General features: G+C 39.3%; 2 protein-coding genes across 6 annotated transcripts in view; both read left to right on the top strand.

The window, feature by feature from the left end:
* Positions 1 to 242: 242 nt before the first annotated feature.
* On the top strand, positions 243 to 3,070 carry LOC116844763 (mitochondrial import receptor subunit TOM40 homolog 1). The gene is made up of 6 exons (XM_032816775.1): positions 243 to 626; positions 1,303 to 1,417; positions 1,533 to 1,786; positions 1,860 to 2,021; positions 2,101 to 2,247; positions 2,550 to 3,070. Exons 1-6 carry the CDS (start codon positions 467 to 469, stop codon positions 2,687 to 2,689), a joined length of 978 nt encoding a protein of 325 aa, XP_032672666.1. The 5' UTR covers positions 243 to 466; the 3' UTR covers positions 2,690 to 3,070.
* A 4,205-nt stretch (positions 3,071 to 7,275) lies between these two features.
* LOC116844644 (box A-binding factor-like) overlaps positions 7,276 to 10,282 on the top strand; it is a 77,280-nt gene continuing 74,273 nt past the window's right edge. For 4 of the 5 annotated variants that reach the window (XM_032816488.1, XM_032816480.1, XM_032816470.1 and 1 more), the window contains exon 1: positions 8,129 to 8,342. In XM_032816488.1, coding sequence (XP_032672379.1) covers positions 8,144 to 8,342 — 199 coding nt within the window. In that variant the 5' untranslated portion in view covers positions 8,129 to 8,143. Of the gene's footprint in view, positions 7,760 to 8,128; positions 8,343 to 10,282 lie in introns of those variants that run through there. The other variant, XM_032816495.1, reaches the window with a different exon arrangement.

Here is a 10,282-nt window from a genome sequence, read left to right as displayed (position 1 = left end):
CCAAATCTGTCATAGGCGTACTGTGATAGGCATATTGTGGGATTTGACGAAACATAGCGGACCAATCAAAAGTTACTCCCTTAAGGTGCGTTCAGATTCTTCATCCGGGTGCACTCTATTACTAGAAACATTATAATATATGTTACATATACTATAGCATTTCTAGTAATAGAATACATCCGGGTGTGGAATCTGAACGCAGCCTTATGGGCAAACTCTGATTAGAGTGACTCTAGTGTTGGCATTCTTGCTGAGCACATTCACAACGTTATGACTGTGCTCACCTTCTACAACTGGCAATCCGCGGTGAAACACGCCGGACTCTTATAACCCGCAAAGCTAGTCCTGCCCGTTTTCGCCACATAAATAAAGATCCAAACCTCAGGTGTGGTGTATCTGATTAAAAGATCGGGCGAAAAGCAATTATCAACACGTGACAAATTGGGCAAAGGCAAATTCATTAATAATGGGAAACGTGTTTGCCGCTTCTGCACTTCCACCGCCGCCGTATTCGCCACCAAATTCGGTGCCGGATTTAGAGAAGGTAGACCCGTCCAAAGGCATAGATACGCCTGCTAATATTGAAAACCCGGGGACCATTGAGGAGTTGCACAAAAAATGCAAAGGTATTTCACGATAATGTTTGTCACCTGCTCTCTACTCTTTTCCTCTATCTCCTCATGTCTCTTTCTCTCTCTCTTTATTAAATCCTTTATCGAAGAACTTTGCAATCAGTGATATAACGTTTTTATTGCATTTATTTTTTCTTTTCTTTCTCTTTTTTCCTTAACTCTATTGTAAATTGTAAATATTAATCTTTACATTACTTCCTTGTTCATTCAATTATCTGTCTCACTTTTTTTATATAAAGATTTTATTTAGTCCTTTATTTAGTCCATTATTTTAATAATTTATAGCTTTATATGTTATATACTTAATGTTGTCCTTGGAAGGCTTGTTCTAGAAATGAAATAAATGTTTTTTTTTCCTTCTTTTCTTCGTATGCTTTTCTAGGAATTGGTTTTCGTGTTTCTTTTTAATTTATCACAGAAAATTTCTTAGTAGATTATTTATTTGGCAATAAATAAGTCACATGTGACATTATATTTGGATATTAATGATCTGCTTTATTGGTATGCCTTTGTATTGGAATACGAGAGGAAAATTAGGTTAATGTTCCGCAACAATGTATAATGTAAATGCAGGAGGATATAGTTCTTGGAATTCATATTGCTTTGTCATTGTATTGTCAGTTTATATTGTAGTTCACAATAATTGATTACATGTATACTTATCTTGCAGATATATTTCCTATGAATTTTGAGGGTGCCAAGTTGGTAATTAACAAAGGATTGAGCAATCACTTTCATCTTTCCCATACTATTAACCTGAGTTCTGTAGCGCAATCTGGTTACAGGTAAATTAGCATCTACAAAGTTTGTTCTAATGATATTGATGTTTCATAATGTTAATTTATTGCACTATTCACGATGCTAATTTACTGCATCCTTCTAATTTATCTAAATTGTTAGATTTGGTGCTACTTATGTGGGTACAAAGCAGATTTCGCCTACAGAAGCTTATCCCGTGTTACTGGGTGATATTGATCCCAGTGGAAATCTCAATGCTAGTATTCTTCATCAGTTTAGTTCAAGAATGAAAGGAAAATTAGCAGCACAAGTGCAGAGAAACAAATTCACCGCTCTACAATTATCTTCTGATTTTCGTGGCGACACATACACCTGTTCTGCAACGTTAGGCAATCCGGATATTTTAAATAATTCTGGTAAATACACAGAGAAACAAAAAATTATTCATTTCAGTTTTGCTCATTTTAATATTTGTAAACATATTTTCAGGTGTTCTTGTTTTACATTATCTCCAAAGTTTATCTCCTTCACTTGCTATGGGTGTTGAATTTGCATATCAACGTGGAGGTGCTATGGGAGGAGGACAAGTCGGAATATTGTCTCTTGCTGGTAGATATACCCGCGGTAATTCCACATTAAGTGGTGGCATCAGTACGTACTTTTAAATCACTCTTAGAGATGATGATACCATCTCTAGTCATTTTCTCTACATAATTATTCTTCTTATTAGGTACATCTAGTTGCCATCTGTGTTTCCACCAACAAGCTAGTGATCAATTACAGGTAGGCGTGGAGTTAGAAGTCAACGCGCGAATGCAGGAGTCGTCGGCAACTCTTGCCTATCAAGTCGATTTACCAAAAGATTTAGTGTTTAGAGGTATGTACTCATTGATAGTCGTATAGTGATACATAATATATATAAATATAACACAAATATAATGACAAATATGTAGATTCGTTCTTGCATTCGTCGTGAATTTTGATATGATAGTAGTTAATTTTAAAGATCTTCGAAAATTTTTGGATTATTATAACAACACTCGAGATAAGTCAACTTTCCTCACATATTCGAAAGGACTCAGTCTGTTCTCAGTTAGACTTTGATATAAATAAATCTTTGATGTATAAATCGTCCCGAATTCCTGAATACTAATGCTTGATGTTACAAAAATGTTACAGGTAGTATAGATACGAATTGGATGGTAGGAGCGGTTCTTGAAAAGAGATTACATCCGTTACCATTCTCGTTCGCGCTGAGCGGCGTATTCAATCACACTAAACAGCAATTTAGACTGGGTTGCGGTCTAATAATCGGTTAAAACTGATTTTTTAACTGATGATTTGCGAGATGTGTATGCGGAAAAAATCCAGGCCGTTCCACTTTTTGTGCAACCGGACACGGTTACGTAATTAGGGTCCATAAATACTACGTCGATCCTTTTCCGGTCTGAATGATCATCTGACATAGAGTTTGACTTGAAGATGCAATATTGTGTACAGAGGTCGTGCTGATTTGACCAAAAGCTAGAATTCCAGAACTAAGCATTTCTCTCTTTTGCTCTAATATACTGTTCATACTTTTTTCTTATAGCGAATTCGGTAGCTTGCATTAGTGCGCACTGAGTGCGTGTTAAGGCTTGTTTACAATACATTCTTATATTTAAGATCGTGTCTTAAATACATATTTAAAAACATTTTAGCTAATAAAATGATTTGTACATATCATATTATGGTTAAAAATATTTTAGAATTTATTTAAGACAATCTTTAGATATAATAACATACTATGAACAAACCTTAGTGCGCACTCAGTGCGCACTAGTGCAAGCAACCGAATTCGCTATTAGTTTTGACAGACTTCAACCTGTCATGAAATGATTGCACATTCAACTTCATTTTCATGATCTCGAGAATTTTGTACGTCAAATGTCTGTGTGCACAACTGTTACAGCGAGTTGGAACAAAGGCTGTGGATTAAAGTCTTGATTTAGAGGATTAAATCAATCAAGTAGGACATAATCTTATTACTCTTATTTTCTTTACACAATATCTACGATAATTTGTTACTGAGTGACAATATTCCTGTTACTTTCATTTTCCTGATGCTCTTACCACGACAAACATTTAAATGCATTTTTAGTAGAAAAATTAAATTATAAATAACGCAAATGTACGTCTTATTTATACGCATACACAACTGAAGCAAAAGATAAAGGCTGATCATGAAAAAATAATATTCGTTGATCATTTGGGGTACGTGTGTAGTTTACTGCGAATCATGATTCGATGTGACATTCTCCGGAAGTGTTTATGAAACTGAAACACGCGGTATCATATATCTCGTGAGTCGTAAGATGACTGATGGCAATACAAAATTCTACCATTTCTCTTCCCCAAGACATTCTTAACAAACTCAACAGCAGGTAGATGCACGCATATGTTACTTACGTTTCAATAAGACGACGCAAAATTTTATATTTAGTAGAAACAATAAATATAAAGATGTGTAAACTTGGCTTTAAAATTACGGCAGCACGATACTACTATCTTTGCGCGGTTCTACACTATTAAGTGTAAGTGTGAAGGAATAAAGTTATATATTGTTGAACAAATTCTGTGTATGTATGTATGTATGTGTTGTGTATAAGAAAAAAGAAAAATCTTTAAACATTGTTACAAAATGTACTCGGTAGCGCGGATTGCCGCACATAGATATATTTTTTTATTTCTGTATATTTTGTCAGAATTCTTAGCGTGCATTTTCACGCTTCTGACGTCATAAATCAAGATGGCCGCAATGAAGGACTAGAAGCCTTAAAAAAAATAAGGAAGGCGTTAATATATAAAATTCATATAAACCATTATGAATTGCGCGTTACACGTGAGCGGATAATACTCCTTACTGGCGCATACGAAACGTAAAGCTGCCAAAATATCATTTCTTTTTTTAACATATTCCCGCTTTCTCAATTAATCAACGGTCATAAGAAATGCGTAATTAGAAATGGATGTGGCTGGTCGAAAATTTGTAGAAAATTAATCTAATGAATATTAAGTCATTCGCCGAGTATATATACTAGTAAAAGTCATCGCATTATTCGCGATGGAATAGATCGAATTCCTGAGGTCGTGGCGCGCAATCGCAAGTTCGCTTCTCAGAGGAAACAATGAGCAATTAGCGCGAGGATCATTAAAAAGAGCGCGCGGCTATACGCGCGAATGTATACGCATACGATCGTAAACATTCAAACTCGCGAATAAATCGATGTTGGTTCAGCCAAAGGGTATCGAACGCATATCGATACTAATCAATATATTTTTTTAAAAAGCGAGATCTCGAAGTACATACTCGTCTCTGATAATCAAAGGTAAAGAGAGGAGAATTTGCGTAGTAATACACTTCAAATTTTATGATGTGAAGTTTCATTCGAAGTGTTTATACATAGAGTGAATTCGAGTTGTTTTTTACTCCATACACTAAAAAAAAATATTTAGTATTTGCAGCTATAGTCACATGGAGAAATAATCACTAAAAATCATGATCAAGAAAACTATTTTTTTTATTAAATTCTACTATAAAGTTAGTGTTAATAATTTTATATACATGTTACTACTATTGCTTTATTATAGAAAAATATGGTCGGGATCAAGCATAATTATATTATTTTAGTTGGATTTCATCCATTTTTTCCCTCGGTTTAGAGTGAATTTTCCATTTTGAATCGTAGGATGAATTTTCACTATCGCCTTGAGTGAAAATACTGCCCTTCTTACCCCAAGAAGTTCAAAGAGTACATTAACGAATTCACAGTTAATGATTTTATTAATATCGTGCTGTTTGAATAAGCTATATTGAGATTAATTAAGTGGATTTGATTTCGACAGCTATATAGGTGTATATGACAAAGCATCAATTGGAATTCGGAATTAAAAGTCCAACACTTGCACAAGTATACGCAACGCAGGTGATTTGAATGCCTACAGCGCGCGGATGTTGATCGCGCTTATGATGCAAATACAAGCACGTAAAATTGCATATAGAGTTCGCAGATGTATCCGGGAGAAATGGAGTGTGCACGCGATTGAATTCAATCCTCGCGGTAACCTACTTAGCTTCATTTTTCTAATCTAATTTTTTCGAATCCCTGCAACGTAATAGCACCTCAGAATCGAAAAGAATTAATCAATTAAGCGATATCACGTTCAACGTAACATGTCCACTTTTGAACTGTCCACAGATCCAAGGATATTTAAAATCAACAAAAGGCGAACATTAGTCCTTTTTCTTCCGAAACAGGTATGTTATAAATCACACACAATTGGCGAACGGACGAGTAGATGAGTGAATGAACGAATAAGCGATCGATCGCAGGAACGGGCGAATGAATGGACAGGCTTGTCCTTGACAGCCGAGTATCTGTAACCTGGCACTCTCGCTGTGCCGCTTCGTTATGATTCAACTTCGTCTCTCTTGTAAACAAACTTTCCTCCCTTTATGTGTTACAACATAGGTTCCGACTCAACCATACGTGCATTGGTATGCCGGCATAAAATTAATCCTTTATGTACACACATACACATGCACATACAAAACGAAGGAAACTGATCTGTCATCTTAAATTTCAGTTTTATACGGCGTATAGAAGGCTTTGTCCCCTTAAGTGTGCAGAAAAGACAGAAAATTTGATAACATCGGGTAAATTTTTGATGTTACACGCTGCTCACGGATTCTTAATCTTTTCTAAAACAAGAGTGAAGAATATTTTTTATTTTCAAAGAATCTTTTTCGGAGTGAATAGCGTAAGTTGGAATGAAAACAAATAGACCACGTCTGGTTGAATGTCGAACTTTCTCAATACGACAATCTTGATATCTAGAAAACCAGAGAGATTCGAGAGACTTTGCCTTTCTTCTATTTTCTTTAAGTATGTAGAAAATTTCAAGGATCGAAGAGTTAGGAAAAATGCGGGTCATTATAAGAAAAAGAGTCTCTTATTCATAATCAGGTCTTATATTTAAAAACTTTATGGGCCTTTTATAATAAGCTATTAATCATAAGCCATAGGCATGTTGACCAACTACAGTTGATTATTTTTGAAAATAATCAACTATGATTGTTCAATTTGGTTGCGGCTTATGATTAATGGCTTATTGTAGAAGGTCCATTAAATTCATCTTCAGATCCTCCATAGCCAAAATGAAATGATACGTACAGTATCTAAAGATGAACTCAAGACGATTTTAGATATATTTGACTATGAATACCGGTCATAATCTATCTAGTATGCATTTTTCCCAATGGCGTCCACTCAGTTTCGTGTTTTTGTAGAGAAGAGTATCGTGAAAGAGAGTTCGCAGATCCCCCCAAGAAGTCGAACGCGTACATTTCATATACGGTTATGCAAATTCGTCGGTCAGAGGCAAGCCCCTGCGGACACTCGATGTCACGCGCGCTGAACGCAACCGCGAAAACCGCCTTGTCGGGCCAGGATGGGAGGAAGAAGGAGCACGGGGGTTGGTCATTAGCTGACCCCCCTCGCATTGATAAGGGAACCGCGCGTGTTGTGAAAATGCGCGCTGCGCAAGCGCGCATGGCCACGGATGGCTGTAGAAGGTGGTGTAGAAGTATGACGATGATAAAACGTACTGCGACTTTGCCCCTTTGCGCTTTTCCCCCGGTATGATTCGCACAGAGGCCCCACTACCGCCGCCGCGATTCAGGGGGCACGAACCTTCCCTTCCTCCGTCTATCATTTTCCCTCTCTTTCTTTCCCGCGCGCTTCTTCCGTCTCGCTCTGCCGCGGTATGCTCGCTTCCCCCTCTTTATTTATTCTCCTTCATTCTCCTCCGTCTTTGTCTCGCCTTCCTACATTCGCGCCACTAGCTGGACGGGGACTCGCGTTGTTTCTTTCTTTGTCGTCTCTCTCTTTCTCTCTCGCTCACGCGCGCTCTATAAACTCCGTATGTCCTCTATGTACATAATATACACGGACCTCGCTCCCGAACATAGAGCAGCGGCTAATGCGGGTTCTCGTGTAGCCGGCAAAGTCCGCGGTCTTCAATTTTCGTCTAGTCGTCGATCCGCGTGCATCATCGATCAGTCCCCGGCTACCCCGCATGCGCGATTCAACCCCGCGAAAGCAACAGGTTCGTTCGTGTCGCGACACAAACCGCGCCGCCATCTCTCACGTAAGCGCGACAAGTGATCGGTCGTGCGGAACGCCGCGAGACAATCTTCGGGTCGAAGGGGTGTCGACGCGAGGAAGTGAGTGAACAGGACGCGAGTGTGCGGGCTACCACCGGAGGAGTCAGGTTGCACGGGAAGATGAAGAGGAGGAGGAGCGACGACGACGTGAAGCCAGCCACCAAGTACCGGCATCGAGAATACAGTGAGTCTTGCTCTTCTCTTTCTCTCTTCTTTTTTTCTCGCGTTAATCGAGTCGCGCTCTCGAGGGTAACGACGAGTCCACGTCGAGGCGCGACGCGCGTGAAAGACGTCGCCGACCCACACGATCTCGCGGTCGAACGGCCGACAGGCGAGCATTTTGCCGAACGTGTTCGAGATGCGACATCCATCCGAGAGGTGGGTGTTGCGAGGTGCGTGTGACCAAAGCGCTCAACTGGGCCGGTGGTCCGCGAGTTACTGGAGGCCAGGGTCCGCTTGTGGGGGATGTATATATGTTGGATATCAGAGTGATAACGTCGCCCAGAGTCTCGCGATAACGCCGTCGGTGTGTATAACGCGCCACCGGCTGGTACAGCGATGGCCCGCCATGCATGCATTCAGCCTCGTTGTCGCGAATGTCTTCGTTCTCGAGTCGTCGAATTTGAGCGAGAACGAAGTGTCGCGGGAGTTCCTGACAGTCTCGAGCTTCCTCGGGAGTCCCCGACGCGTGCACCACGGTGATAAAAAAATATTCGTGCGGCAAGAACATACGCTGGGAAGAGAATACTTGAAAATTTATTTGCGGGGTATAAAGATTATTTCACAGAAGTAAACTTTATTTTATAAAAATAAACTCTATATTCCACCAATATATTTTCAGATGTTTTTTCTCAGTACAGACGAATGGGAATTGCGTGCATGAGATAATCTGAAAAATTATTAAAATGTTTAGGCCGTGAGTTTAGTACCTGGGAGCTTTCCATACGTTGAAAAATATGAATTCCAATTAAATATAGATTGACTCGATAAATGTCCCATTTCTAAAATTCCAAAAATATATAGCCCGTTTTCGAAAATTTCGAAAATCTATAGTCTATTCTTTTGAGAATCTCGAAATATTTAATTGTACTTGGATGACTACTTTCGTTCTCGCTCTCTTTGATACGCATTTTTAAAGAGACGACGGTTGATAAACGAGAAATGGTACGAGAAGGAAATGAAGCGATAGAAAAAAGAGGGAAATAAATTCGACTTGAAAGTTTCGTTGAGCGAGACGAAATGTTCTGTTGCAATAGTTGCTTACTCATTTGACGTGGTGAGTTAATTAAGTCGTTGGCGACGTTACATAAATGTTTATGTAAAACTTTTAGGTAGGGATGCGCGCGGTCACTTACATTTTATACGCGGAGAGAATTTTATAGCAAGAATTACTACATAGGATTCTGTAGCCGAGGAATAGATCGACATTCTGCAGTAATTCACTGCCCTTTCATTTCATACGTGCTACTTATATATTTTAGGAACCGAAATATGCCATGTGAAAACATTCGTTATATTTTTAGTGAAATTCGCTATATTCTCTGGCAACAAGACCTTACTAACAATCTGGGTTGGTAAAAACATAAGATTGACAAGAAGATTTATATATAAGAGAAAAAACTGTAATGTTCTGTCCGTGTTTAATAACAATTTGATAGATTCTCTTCGTTCGTTTCCCTGATGCTTTGAATGCCGCTTTGTATCTCCTTGGGTCGCCTGTGAAAGTTACTGGCGCCAACATTTTCGGTAACTATGGCGGTAACTACGGAGTCATAGAGATCCGTTCAGCTTTGCTTCACGTTACAAAAGCTTGTAGACTGGCGTCCATTCCTTGGAGCGTTTGAATTTTATCGGCTCGATCGTCAGGGTCGCCATTATTTCTATTTAAACACTTGCTCGCTGCGTCATGTGTCCCCTGAGTCACTTGTAACGCGTGTCATTTTGACGTCTGAAGACGAGTTGCCTCTTTCGCCAGTCGAAGAGCACTACACGTTCTCGATTTGTTACGCAAATTTATTTGCCAGCTCAACGGGGAAAGCGCAAATGATAAGAAGGGAATAAATGATACGTTGTCTGACGAGAGAGAAGAGAACAATCGATAATCGCAATCGTAGTGTTTGTGAAAAGTACCTCTGTACCTATTGGAAGGGAAGATCAAATTCTTCAGTTAGCCCCTACAAAAATATCCGAACTCGCCAACATTTTCAAATAGCATGCACTGTTATTATTTTTTTAACTATGTATTTTATTGTACATCTCTTAAATTGTAATAATTTTTGTGAGATACACTGCCGCGTGTAAGTATACACGTAGACTTCGAAACGATTCGGATATTAACGGATTCCGTACGCCTCGATCGGTCGTCGGTCATCGGGATCTTATGATTCACGTATGCTACCACGCAAATGGACCGTTTGCTTTTAATACCGCGGTATAATGAGACAAACCTCGTACCCCGCTTGTCCTCGAGCTGACAAAACTAACCGGCGCGAACGTCGACGACACTTCCATTGTCTGTCGATTTTTCGTTTGCGTCGATTTTACGAACGCGTTCGCCGCGAATATGAATTGAAATAATTGCTCGTAGACGCGCCGCGTTGTGACGATCATTGCGAATCTTGATGGGCGCGTTCTCGCCGCGATAATAAATATGTAATATGTGTATGAAAAAGAGAGTGTGAGAGAGAGAGAGAGGGGGGGGGGGGGG

The sequence above is a fragment of the Odontomachus brunneus genome, unplaced genomic scaffold, assembly GCF_010583005.1.
Source record: "Odontomachus brunneus isolate Ranch 3 - 2012 unplaced genomic scaffold, Obru_v1 Obru_scaffold_003, whole genome shotgun sequence".
Taxonomy (NCBI): Eukaryota; Metazoa; Arthropoda; class Insecta; order Hymenoptera; family Formicidae; genus Odontomachus; species Odontomachus brunneus.
Note: the sequence above shows the minus strand (reverse complement) of the source record. Positions and strands in the feature narration are given on the sequence as shown.